Raw genomic sequence first — 13,444 nt, 5'->3', positions numbered from 1 at the left:
ATAGAACAGTCTTGTGTATTTTAAATACTTTTCGACCAATATGTTTTTGAAATACTTAAAAATACTTTTTATTTGTATATTTATTTTAGAATAGGTACTAAATACTTTTTTCATTCTAGTATCTAGTGTTTTACTTTTACCTCAAATTCCAATTACTAATATTTAAAAAATTTTGAAACACCCCGAAATTTTTTTTCAGTTACGGCCTTGTGACAAATACGTAAAATACTGTATAAGTAATTATCCATAATATCATCTACCTACCTATTAAAGTATTATATTTATTAACTTAGACCTTTATAAATAAGTTTAAATACCTACTATTTGTAAATAATATTAATTATGTATTAATTATTAATTAAAATAAATATTTCAATATAAAATGTATTAAACTAAAAAAAAAGTATTTGTTTAAGTATCTATTAAGAATACTTTTAAAAGGGTATATTTGATGTATTTGAATACGTATTTTAAATATAAATGACACCAAGCTTTAAATACGTATTCTGAATGAATACATTTGAAAAGAATTGACTGCTATAGAAGTAAAAAAAAGAACAACTGGAACGTCGAAGTTCTCTTATCACGAATTCACGACGGCATGTCAGCACGGCGCTGATAATAACATCACAGAATAACATAATAATCACGATATAACTCATATTATTATGATGGTAATAATAACAATTAACAAACTGTTAAAATGATTTTTTTTGTCAACCCTTTAATTTCAATATAGTTGGACCGCGTGACCGGGTTACGATGGGTGCTACGGCGGCAAACGAACCGAAATCGGAAATCTCCAATTATGTCAAGTTGAACATCGGTGGGTCGTTATTTTACACGACTGTGACAACGCTTTCAAAACTCAACTCGAAGCTACGTGATATGGTACTGTCGGAAGTTGCACAAAATGCTGAAACATTGGAATCGGAAGGTATTGTAGTCCTCGTTAAAAGTTCAATTATTTGTAATATTATGTGATTTATAGGCCATTTGCATAACTAATTTATTTTGTTTTATTTACCGACAGGGTGGGTATTTATTGATCGTTGTGGAAAACATTTTGGCACCATACTCAACTTCCTGCGAGATGGTTCCGTACCATTACCCGAAACATGTGTGGAGATATCCGAGATACTGGCTGAAACAAAATTTTATGGTATTTCAGAGCTGCACGAGGCATGTGAACAGGCGTTGCAGAAGAAAAGAAACCGAAATACAAATATAACATGGGTTACGTTGATAACGTCCCAGAATGAAGCCCAAAAACTGATATCCGTATCGTCAAAGGTATTTATTTCATTTCAGTTCAAATTATTTGTTATTTACCACTTGCATGTAACCTACATGGTTTTGAACTTTTCAACTAGCCGGTGGTGAAATTTGCAATTAATCGTCACAACAACAAATATTCTTATACAGGGTATGTTTGTGTTACTAAATTTTAATAAAGAACCATGGGATTGATTATGATGCATTTGTTATACAACAGGGCATCTGACGATAATCTGTTGAAAAACATTGAGCTGTTTGATAAACTGGCGGAAAAACATAGAGAACGTGGTCTATTCATTAAAGATGTTATTGGATCAAATGAAATTTGCTGTTGGACATTTTATGGTCCTGGAGGAGCTGTAAAAAAAGTTGCTGAAGTGTGTTGCACTTCAATAGTGTATGCTACGGATAAAAAACACACAAAGGTTAGGCTTATATTAATACTATTGTTTTTTTTTTTTTTTTTTTAATTATGAGTATGCATAAGCCAAAAAATAATCTGTTGAATTGATTACAGGTGGATTTTCCAGAAACACGTATCCTGGAAGAGACCATGAATGTTATGCTGTTGGACACACGAATTAACAAGTCTGTACAGGAACATGAACTGATAGAAGCCACTTCAAGTTTAAATGGTAATTGTCGTTGCTCGTGTTTAAGTCAATGGTCAGATTTACAGTGGGAGAACAGTACATCCAGCACATTAGAACACAACTAAAAACTATGAAACACTAACTTGCAGTGGTAAACTGTTTTGTTGCTGTTAACTTTTAAATAATTTGACATGTGACCATTTAAATTTTTTTTATCGAAAAAGTTTTAACTAAAAACTGTTCCCTCTAATTTGTTGATCACTCTAACAAAATTGATGTATATTATTTCTTAGTGTGATCTTGTACAAGTTGTGTTTTTTGAAGGTTGTTAGTCTATTGATCTAGATAACAAGACTCAAACATATTATTATTATTTTTAATAGTTTAATACGTTAGTTAGGTATTTTTAAAAATCTTATATTATTTTCTTAATTTTTAAACAACTAAAAAATTATGAAAGTGTTTAATCAGAAATATCAGAATAATTATTTAATTAATGATATTATTTACCTACTACTTTTTAATTAAAATCATATAATTTTAATTTATAAATTCAAATTTAACCACTAATATAATTTAAAGATATGTCTCAAAAAATTTACAAAATACTCTTAATATATTGGTGTTATTTAATTTACAAAAATAAAATATTTTGTTGACGTCCCTAGTAACATTAACATCAAATAATAATCAAAACATTTATATGACTGTTCATTCAATTTTTTTTAGTTTCCTAATATTTCAAAATCTTAGTACTATTTAAAAAGGTTTCTTTGATTGTCAGATAATTAATTTATAATATGGGTACCTAGGTACTTTACATAACATTGCTCTTCTTTTTTTTCTGTGATAAATATTAAATGTTTACTTTCAATAACTAAGCTGTATTACTGTAATACTATATAGTTACAGTACAAGGTCTTATCATTGATTTTGGAATTATTAATATTATATAAAATAGTATAATTATAGTTATAGTTATGTAAAAAATACATAAATCAAGATATGTGACTGTCTGTAATAATTGAAAAAAATTGAACTGCCTACATAGCATAGGCTATAGCAGCTACAGTTTACAATTTATAAATTTAAATATACTAATAATTGGTGTAATATCTATTTTTTGTACAAAGGTTAATTTTTAATATAAATTTTATTTTTTTCATAAATTTAGTACTGTATTGCTTTTTTTATTTTTTAGCGGTTGAAATTGACAACTAAAATTTTGAGTTAATACATAGTTGTTGTTTAATTACTGTTATACATGTAATGAGCAATGTGGTATATAATATTTAGTATACTTTCAGAGGTTCTATAAGACATACAATTATATAATATAATAATTAACTCTAGATATTCTATACTTTTAATTTTTATTATAATGGAAGATTTCCAATACGCTCACTCACTGACTCATCATCACCTAGAAAATATTGCTTGACTTAGAGACTTGAGATTTTGGTGGTATATATATCTAATGTTTTAGGGATGAGACAATAAGAAAGGATTTTAAAGATTTCAAACAGAAATTTTGTTTTTGTAAACGGATATCAAAATTTATTATAGAAAATGAAATGCTTGGTCATTATGATGACTAGTTATATATAATTTTAGACCTCTGTATTAAATTTGGTCAAATTACCAAAATGAATGTGTTAAAAATATGTATAATTTATATTTAACAGAGTTTAAGACTGGCATCATTTAATTTTTCAACACAACACATTGCAGGATCAGCTTGTATCATATCACCAATTCATCAATATCAATGCTTATAGCTAGAACTGTAGAAGTATGAAATTTGGTCAGTTGTTTTATTTTATGATGCAAAGACTTACTAAAAAACGATTTTTCAACACTTGTCCCTAAAGTGGCAAGAAGGGTAAAAATGGAAAACATTAACAAATAAATAAACCCTAAATGGTTACCTAAGTGCTGTTAGAATTAATTTAGCTATTGTTAGAAAAATAAAATACTACATTAGATGAAAATGCAGATGAAATATAATACCTAATATTATGTTAAAATATTGATATTATAAAGAGTGGTAAGAATTATAGTAGGTATGGCAATAATGGCACAATAACTCTAAACATGACTAGCTGATTAGTGATTAGTAGGATCAGTAGGATTTTTTTTTTTACCAATAGCAGTAAAAATGAAAACATATAACCAAGAGAACAATAATTATTTTTTGACTTTTCAATCACAGTATATTATTTTAATATTTTATTTGTATACTTGACTAAAATGTCTTAAATGGTTAGAGTGTACCTACATTTATATAAATATGAAAATACCGTATATCTAAATAGCTTATACATGTATAGGTATCTATATATTATGGAAGATATATAATATTATAATATATAGTGTCTTACCTACGAACCTACGTGAATAACATATAACTGTCGCGATGATAATAATAAAATAATTCTTATACATAATATAATTTATAAAGACATAAACATAATATAATATAATATAGAAAGGAAAAAACAATTTTGGTAATATTGAGCTCGTAATGAGTGGTATGATGCCCGATAAGGATTTTCGCGTATTAGATGTATTTTTTTCGGTATATAAAACAATAACGAGTAAACGGGCTTAACGAATAGGTGTATATAATATATTATTATGTTTTAAGTACAATAGTTTCTTGCATACAAATCTTAAAATATCTGTAATATTAATTATTTATATGTATAATATTATTAGTTAGTTCCCGAATATCGTTTTATACGACGATTATATGCGTGGTGACAAACGTTTAGTAAATAAATTATTTTGTAAGTACAAAAAAAAATCTATGTCGACTAATAAAATAAGCGAGAACACGATTTTAATGTATATTAATATATATAATATATATGTACAGTTCAATATTTTATAATAATAATAATATAATTTATAATTTATGTTCAGCGCTAAAAGTAATAGGTTATTATAATAATAAAATAATGTTAATTAAAAAAACAATAATAACTAATATAAATAATAATAATAATAATATAATAGACGTTACCGCACGTGCTACATCAATTTCTATGTATATTCTAAACTTCTAAAGTGTCTTTTAACGATTTTCAAAAAAAAAAAAAAATGTTATATAATATTAAAGTCACCTTTGTTATAAATATTGCAACGTGCTATTATACCATTTAAAATATCGCATTACATAATATCTACCAAGGACCTATGTACTTATGTACTTATGTTGGTCGTTTGTGTATTGTATTAACGTAGGTAGGTATGTGGAATGTGGATATAGTTCGACAAGTGTGATGTATTACCAAAGTAATTCCTAAGACGAAACAAGAATTTGTTTTGGTGATGGGGGAATCGGTGAGGTTTTAAATCTTAATGATAATAATGATTTAAAAAAAAAAATATCATAACAGAAGGTTTTTGTGACGGCGGTGGCGTGCCGGTAGAGATGCAGGTGGACAGGGCATATCGATGACGGAGACGTTTAGAAAATTAGAACGAGTTGGCGGCTAACTTGGATGCTATCGCGGCCACGGCAGTCAGTAACAAGATGTGTGATGTGCTCTGACTTCGGTGACCCGCCGATTTGTCCCACGGTGTAACTGGATCACTGTAAACAGGAAAAAAAAATTATAAATCATTATTTATTTTTAAGAGCACATATCAAAAATCAAAAGATAATTTCAAAATCACATGTAACAATCTTTATATTATATATTACCTATAAATTTAAATATTATACAAGGTAAGTATATTACAATCAAACATAATATAAAATAATAAACAAAAATCCATCCAAATTAATATATGGTTTTATTGTCTCAAGTATTATGTTCGTATTGTATAATATATACCTACGCGGCTACGCTATAAATACGTAGGTACATTTTTAAAATTTTAAAAGACAACTGTTTAGTAAAACGTATTTTTTCGTAAGATTTTCCTATAAGATATTTTATACTTCAGCAAAGGCTTTATAAAATGCATTAACAATATGAGAATAATAACAAATTATAATAAAGGATGTAATCGAAATCGACCTAAATAGGGTGTATCAAGTCCTTATCGAGTATAATTACTACATTTATTATTTTTGTCTATGATTTAGAAAATAAGGCTAATAATAATAATAAAAATAATAATTATTATTTGCCGAAAAGACCATCGTTTTGTATTTCATTAAATTAAATATTTTACAAAGTTATGTAGTTTTTGTTTATAGCAAATTTTATAGGGGACTTTGTGGCCCTCTCCAAAAATATGCAGCTCAATGACCATTATAGACAGTGCATATTATATAATATACATATACACTATATTATACAGAGTACAAAAGCACTGTGGCGATAAAATCGATTGAAAAAAACTTCCAATTATATATAATATTATATAAACGCGCGTTAAAATTCCCAATATTTCACACGACGAGTTTGTTGAAGCATTTCATTTTCGGCGAAATCCACAACGCACTCGGACGAAATTAAATCGATGCCAATTCCGCTGCTGTTACAAATTACAACCGTAGCAATAATAATAATAAGCAGCAACGTATTTAGTTTATTATATTATGTATAAGCGCCACAAGAAAGGGATACGACGGTTGCATCTGTGACAACTATATTAAATATATATATAGTGAGCCTTATATAAATATTATGATACGTGTGTAATGTAATAATAATAATAATATAATAATAAGACATCGCGCCGGCTCGACGACCGGCGACAATAAAATGCTTTGTCGTATAGTTCCGCCGGCTTTTGCGGAGTATATTATTATAAACGAAACGAAAGTTTTGCGGAACAAACGAATAAGTAAAATAAATACATGTATATACACACGGTTTTGCCGGTCGCTGCTTTGGGATTATCGCGTATACTCGCGGTGTGCGGCTGGTTTATAATATACACACACACATATTATAATAACATGGACAGGACACGTTCGAGCGCACGTCCTGCTGCAGCGGTTATGTCGATACACACCACCTTTAACAATATATAATACTCAATAGTGTATATTATTATTATTATTATGCTAATAATTCGGACATGAGTGGACCGCGAGCAGTTTCATTTTGATTACAATAATATTATTACGATTTACCCGAATATATCCTGCACCGAATTATTGTTATTATTGTGATGTGCGTATTGCGGCGAATATTACTGTGCGCGCATAATATTATAATGTAATTCATATATATTCGAGTTTCGGATAAACGTGATTTTAATATTCAACATCATTTCGGTTTCGAGGATCTCGTGGAATCACTTTTTTATTATTATTATTACTAAATATCGCGTTTAAAAACCATTACTGACAAACAAACGCGTTACATATATTATATTATTTATATTGGATTAGGTATACGCGCGTGTATATAGTCGGTATATACTATACTATATTATTATATTATATCATTATTATTACGTTACAATAATAACACCACAGCCGTTGCATGATTATCATCCACACTGAAATGCGCAATTGCATGCGCGACATCGGTAGGTACGTCATAAATATTATATCTTTACCTAGCATTAGTGTTCCGAAACAAAATATGAGGTATACAGTTTCTTTTGCGCACAGAAAAAAATTAAAAAAACGGTTTCTTATATGATAATAATAATAATAACAACAATAATATAGTACCGCGAGGGATTTAACCTATAACTCGTGCGAGGCCTACTCATATATAATACGATCACCATCGTCCATCACTATGATAATATTATATTAACGATACGTTGCTGTAGTTTATGATAATGCGCTCGAATTTATGTATACATATTTTATAAAATATCATTGTACGAGACTTATATACGAATAGTGAATACCAAACGTGCGAATTCGAAACATATAACCTGCGGCCGTAATAATATTCTTCTATACTGAGCTCGAAATAGTCTCTGAGGTAATAACTAATATTATAACTCAATATTATCATCTAAATGTTTATTATTCATTATACCTATCTTTTGATGTGACTGATTAGATATTAATTAACTCACGAAAATGGTGCATTACAAAACGCGACCACCAGTCGTCATCAGGGCGGTCAAGTTCGATAATTTCAAAGGATCTATTTTTTCTTTTAATCTAGAAAACTAGGTCTTTTATCGTTTGTCTCGGAAATTTTTCCCCGGGGGATAGGGCGATGTGTATATTATATACAGTAGAATCCGCTTAATTGAGAAACATTGTGACCTATTTGTCCCCATTATCCGACTGTCCCGATTAACCGAATAACTAATAAACCGATACATTCGTTCGGGACTATGCAATCTGCCCCTATTAAGCGGTTGTCCCCTTTATGTGGTGTCCCAAATAAGCGGATTTTACTGTATATACTTTTCAAAATACACCCTATAGTTCATACAAAAACTGAACAAAAAAAGCAGTGAAGTGGATCCATGTTCCCCCCCCCCTACGGGCATCATTGGTTATTGTTGATGTTGACGTTATTAAAACGCACATTAACACGTCGTGTCATTATCGTTTTACACGCATGCGAAAACAGGTACTTTATATAGATAATAAACTGTTTGACCTGTTTGCGACAGACGAAATCAACAAAATGCGTTTGTTACGGCGTACCTATATAATATTAAACGAGTGTGATGTTTTTATCAACTCGAGTATACACAGACACTTTAATATTATGAAATTTATATACTTAATAACAATTTAATAATATAAAAATTTTGATATAATTTGCAGTAGATACTATTATATAGTTAAAATATACGTTAACAATTGATTTTGTGTAATAAATTATTACTAATGCTGTTTTTGAAATCGATAATAACACAACACACTTGCTTTGTATTAATGTATTTAAACGAATTAAATGTAAAAAGAAAAATAAGGAAAAGGTCAAAATCGCACTTCCGTCACATATAATATACGCTACACACACGATAATATTATAAACATAATATGCATATAAAATCGCGCACCCTAATGATAACTATAGACCACTAAGTGTAGTAGTTCTTATTTTAATAATCCATGACCCAACTATAATAAATAACCCGAAAATGCTCGACTTGTTGCCCTTTAAGTGAATCGAATAAATATCGTGCTTGTAAATACGCAAGGCGGTTACTTAATTTAATTAATTATTTCGATTGTTTTTTGAGGACGCATATATTACAGTGACCACCCTGTAGTCAGGATATAAGTATTATTGTGTTATTTGTATTTATTCAAGTGTATACGCGTTTATATATACGTTTTTTGAAATTACAAAAAAATACAATCGCATTATAAATTGAGTGGATATTTTGAAAAATCGTTTTTATTACTTTATTACTATTTTGCAAAAGCGTCTCGTCGGCGACATAATTAAATTTCATCGGTAAAAACTTCACGTTTCGATTGGACCGAATTAACGGCCGTTCGTCCGCGCCTTATGAAAATAACTAAACATCAGCTATAAGTGCCTATAGCTGTACAATATATACATATATAATATATGCTTATTATTTAAAAAGGAGGATTTGTCTTTTCCATTTCTCCGCAAGCTAGTGACGAATAATTTGCATAATCCACGCTTCGGCCCGTCATTTTTATCAAATTAATAATATAATTTTAAAGGGAGAAAACCTGAGAAGCATGACAATGAAAAAAAAACAAATTTATTCAACGAGAGAATCGAAAAAAATACTACCAAATTGTTGTACATTGATTATAAATGATTATTGTGATTTTATTTCATTTTTTTTAAGTCTAAAATTTTTTAAATTTTATATCAGTTTCGACATGGTCATCATCGTACATAATATATATATATATTTTATACACGTACGAAAAATATTTTTCAATAGAAAAAAAAACGATAATAACTATTTATGCAGACAATATTTTTTAATAATGTTACGTTACACGCGAATTTGATGTACACAAATATCGTTATGGACTTGCAACATTTCAGTCATTCAATCTTTTTCTACCTCTGCGCACGACAATAACGGATATATAATATATATATTATATAACATAATAATATGCATCGTGTAGGTTGTATGCACGGCATACACGCGAAGGATGTATGTTAGTGTGTGGTATATTGGGGTATGATTTATGTTTAATCTTTGACACTTTATCGGGTTCCATTGTTATACGGTTTTAAGGGGCGGCAGTTTTTGTGGAACTTTTCTCGAAATTAACCTCTCGCCTCTCACCGTCGCCACCGTGGTGGTTTATATATTGCAATATTATATGCTATCGAGTTCATAAAAAAAAAAAATGTATATATACTATATAATATAGTACATAGTATTATTATAATATTGTTGAGTCGCCGGCGGCGGCCCTAGTCGTCGGGTCTTACGAAAATTCGTCTCTCTCTCTCTCTCTCTTTCGATGTATATATAAATATATATATATATATTATTATATGTCATACACTTCCGACGTTTTCAAATTTTGTATTATATCGCATACATTGTTGTTATTATTATTAACACACACTATGCGATGTCGACGAGGGCGTGTATATTGTACTTGCGGGAATATATATATATATTGGTACCTATAATATTATGATGTACCTATATTGTATTATATGCATCAAAGGCATATTAAGTACGCCGGACAAATTGTAAATATAATATAAAAATGGAAATATTAATAAATTTCTAAACAATCAAAGGAGTATTAATCAGTATCCGCGGTTTATTAAACACACATAGGTATTAGGTATATATTATATTTATATAATGTAAAACCGAGATTTTTGTTTGTTTAGCGGCAGAAGCCGATGACGAGAAAATGTATTTTATTATCGTCGTCTTTATTATGTACATAATATATAAACTTTAAATGCACATATACATATTAATATATATTTTATGCTTACAAAAGATTGTATATTAAATGTTGTTCCAACCCAATCGCAACGTCTAAATATAATAGTAAGAAAAAAGTATAGTTTTTATTGAAAACAAATAATATACTTAAGAGGATGCCACACCCGAATGTGTTGTCTCTATCTTACAAATGTAAAGCATGTCAAATTTGAGTTTTTTTTTATTAAAAAAAATTATCAATTTATAATTATATTACTCAAAATGTTTTTGAATATTTTATATGTGCTTAGATATATTAAATTATTGTTTTAAAGTAAATTTCACGTTATTTTATTCTCCACGATGACTGTCTTAACAGTATATCAAATACAGCTTAAGATTTGTTTTTTAAAACTATATGGACTTGAAATGTTTATACAACGCTGTTCGCCAAAATAGTTGTTCAAACTAATTTCTCGCCATTACTGATTACAACGCATCGTCAATTAAACTGCGGGCGCTGAAACTGTATAATTACATAATATCATGGCCGAATCTCAAGTGAAACTGCGGAATCATATAAAATACGACGGAATATCGAAATATTTTAAATACGCGTTTAATCCGTTGATGAGGTTTTGACGTTTGTCCTGTGCTTTCATCGTCAATAATTAGACTTGCAGCGTGTCATCGACAAAAAAAAGGATCTATATACTTATAGTTTCCTTTACAATATACATCCGCTCGTAAATGCTTGTAAAGTTGTGACGTCGAAAACCGTCGCTGATCCATGATATCAATATCGAAACGTTTAAACTTCGTCCTCGATCTGTAATTATGTACAATATCGCATTACAGGATCTGCGTTTATAATTGTATTTTAAAATCCGAAAGCGCATACTCTGCTCAAGATCATGTCGGCTGAAATTATATAATTACACCTATAATGTATTCGACGTTCTAAATGGGTCAAGGTCAGCCGATTAATTTTTTTTTCCTATAGGCGTTGCGAGTTTCTTGGTCGGTCCCCGAGGTGATTAGGTGTAGAGAAACTTCTTGGACGTTTTTGCGGAACCGCGGCAGTGCGAAGACAGTGTAATAACTAATAAGTAACGACGACCCGCCTGTGCGCCGCGCCGCCACAACCTCCTCTGTAGTGCGCGTAGATTGCCCTCGGTTTTATACCAAATATACAATAAAATTGTAACTTTTATTTTCATTACAGTATTATTACTGTTATTTTTTTCTCAAAAACTTTCGTTTCGTGCCATTATAGATATTATATTATATCGCGCTTCGAGACCACACTGTGAATATAAAATAATTTCAGATATTTTTTCTCCGATATAATAATAATAATACTCGATGAAAACGAACGTCTGGGCGATTTTATGATGGTTTTGAATTAAAAAGAACTTTGTCTCGGGTAGGACCGATTAATTATTTTTTTCTTGTTTATTTACACTGTTCTGTGACACGAATGGTAAAAAACACTGCGAAACGACATGCAATTATACTCGATTTTATTAATTGATTGCGTCTCGGTTATAAATACGCGACAATTATTTGTACGAGTCTTATATAGTATATTGTACGTTCATTAGGGGTTTCTTCTTTATTGTTGTACAACAGCCATTTCCAGTTATTTTGCAAGTGTAGGTACTTGTGTCACACGGTGGAATAATTAATAATAATTTTTATTATTAGTATTGAATTCAAACATTAAAATCGATAAAAAAATATTCTTATTTTCCAATTGCTTTGAATGTAATAATGTACACACGACAATCGATGTATATTTTATGCCTAAACATGAGTTTTTTCCCATTAAAAATAATAACAATGACAAGATAATAATATGGTGACTGAACTCGAATCCACAATGGTATGATGACAATAAAATTGTCTTTAAATAAATAAACGAGTATTTGTCGACTCTCGAACATAATGTGACTGTAAATACCCTTCATTGAAATTTGAGCAATTCGTTATTAGTTATAGATTATTGAATTTGTAAAAATGCAGAATTTTAAGCTCATTGTAAAATGTGGATTCATTGACACGATATTCAAATTAGGTACTTACTAATAAATTTAATTTCAAAAAATGTTACTACTTTTTAATTTTTATTTCTTTTTATTATCAGCATATTTAACAATATAACTGGGAGAGACTAGGAGTATGTACTAACTTGTTTACTAGCTTTTAACTTAAAATTTGATGCTCGTAATATTCAGTTTTTTAAATATTATGTAGTTATTTCTGTTTAAAAATATAGGTTATATATTACAACAATATTGAACAACTAAAGTGTACGAGTGACCAACCCATACATTTTTATCGAAATATGTACATGTATGTATTATTATTATTTAAAATGTAATTGAATAAGACAATTTATTTTTAATTTGATATACCTTTATAATTTTTTGTATAATATAGTTCAATATTTTTTATATCTTTTTATTTTTCGATTTGTTGATTGGCAAACGATATACGATATTTGGCACAAGTATAAACAGACAATGCGCATACCTACTTATGTGCAATCATTGAGCAGCGATTGCACATATAGGGGTATTAGGTACCTACAAACTCTTATTTTAACAATTTACAACATTATATATTATATAGATATACCACGCATTAAAATAGTAGACAAAAATGTAATTGATTTAGGTAAGTTTAAATGACTGATTTTATAAAGTAGTCAACCACTTTTAAAAATCACGCAGGCCTTATATTTGCAATTTATGTGCGTGACGTGTCACAAACGCGTATTGTCTTCT

The 13,444-nt window shown here is 29.2% G+C and overlaps 2 protein-coding genes across 2 annotated transcripts in view; one reads left to right on the top strand and one right to left on the bottom strand.

The window, feature by feature from the left end:
- Positions 1-552: 552 nt before the first annotated feature.
- On the top strand, positions 553-3,044 carry LOC132919540 (BTB/POZ domain-containing adapter for CUL3-mediated RhoA degradation protein 3-like). Its single transcript, XM_060981221.1, has 6 exons — positions 553-674; positions 740-937; positions 1,034-1,293; positions 1,374-1,426; positions 1,496-1,703; positions 1,796-3,044. Exons 2-6 carry the CDS (start codon positions 763-765, stop codon positions 1,994-1,996), a joined length of 897 nt encoding a protein of 298 aa, XP_060837204.1. The 5' UTR covers positions 553-674; positions 740-762; the 3' UTR covers positions 1,997-3,044.
- Positions 3,045-4,040: 996 nt separating this feature from the next.
- The window catches only part of LOC132919541 (superoxide dismutase [Cu-Zn]-like), a 76,321-nt gene continuing 66,917 nt past the window's right edge, over positions 4,041-13,444 (bottom strand). Inside the window, exon 5 of the mRNA XM_060981222.1 lies at positions 4,041-5,469. Coding sequence (XP_060837205.1) covers positions 5,352-5,469 — 118 coding nt within the window. The 3' untranslated portion in view covers positions 4,041-5,351. The remainder of the gene's footprint in view (positions 5,470-13,444) is intronic.

The sequence above is a fragment of the Rhopalosiphum padi genome, chromosome 2 (genome assembly GCF_020882245.1).
Source record: "Rhopalosiphum padi isolate XX-2018 chromosome 2, ASM2088224v1, whole genome shotgun sequence".
NCBI lineage: Eukaryota > Metazoa > Arthropoda > Insecta > Hemiptera > Aphididae > Rhopalosiphum > Rhopalosiphum padi.
The sequence above is the reverse complement of the archived record's forward strand: the minus strand, read 5'-3'. Positions and strand labels throughout refer to the sequence as shown.

Coding starts and splice junctions, on each gene's coding strand:
- LOC132919540 (XM_060981221.1), top strand. CDS start 763: ATGGGTGCTACGGCGGCAAACGAACCGAAATCGGAAATCTCCAATTAT. Junction 1,427..1,495: donor AACAAATATTCTTATACAGG/GTATGTTTGTGT, acceptor GTTATACAACAG/GGCATCTGACGATAATCTGT. Junction 1,704..1,795: donor CGGATAAAAAACACACAAAG/GTTAGGCTTATA, acceptor AATTGATTACAG/GTGGATTTTCCAGAAACACG.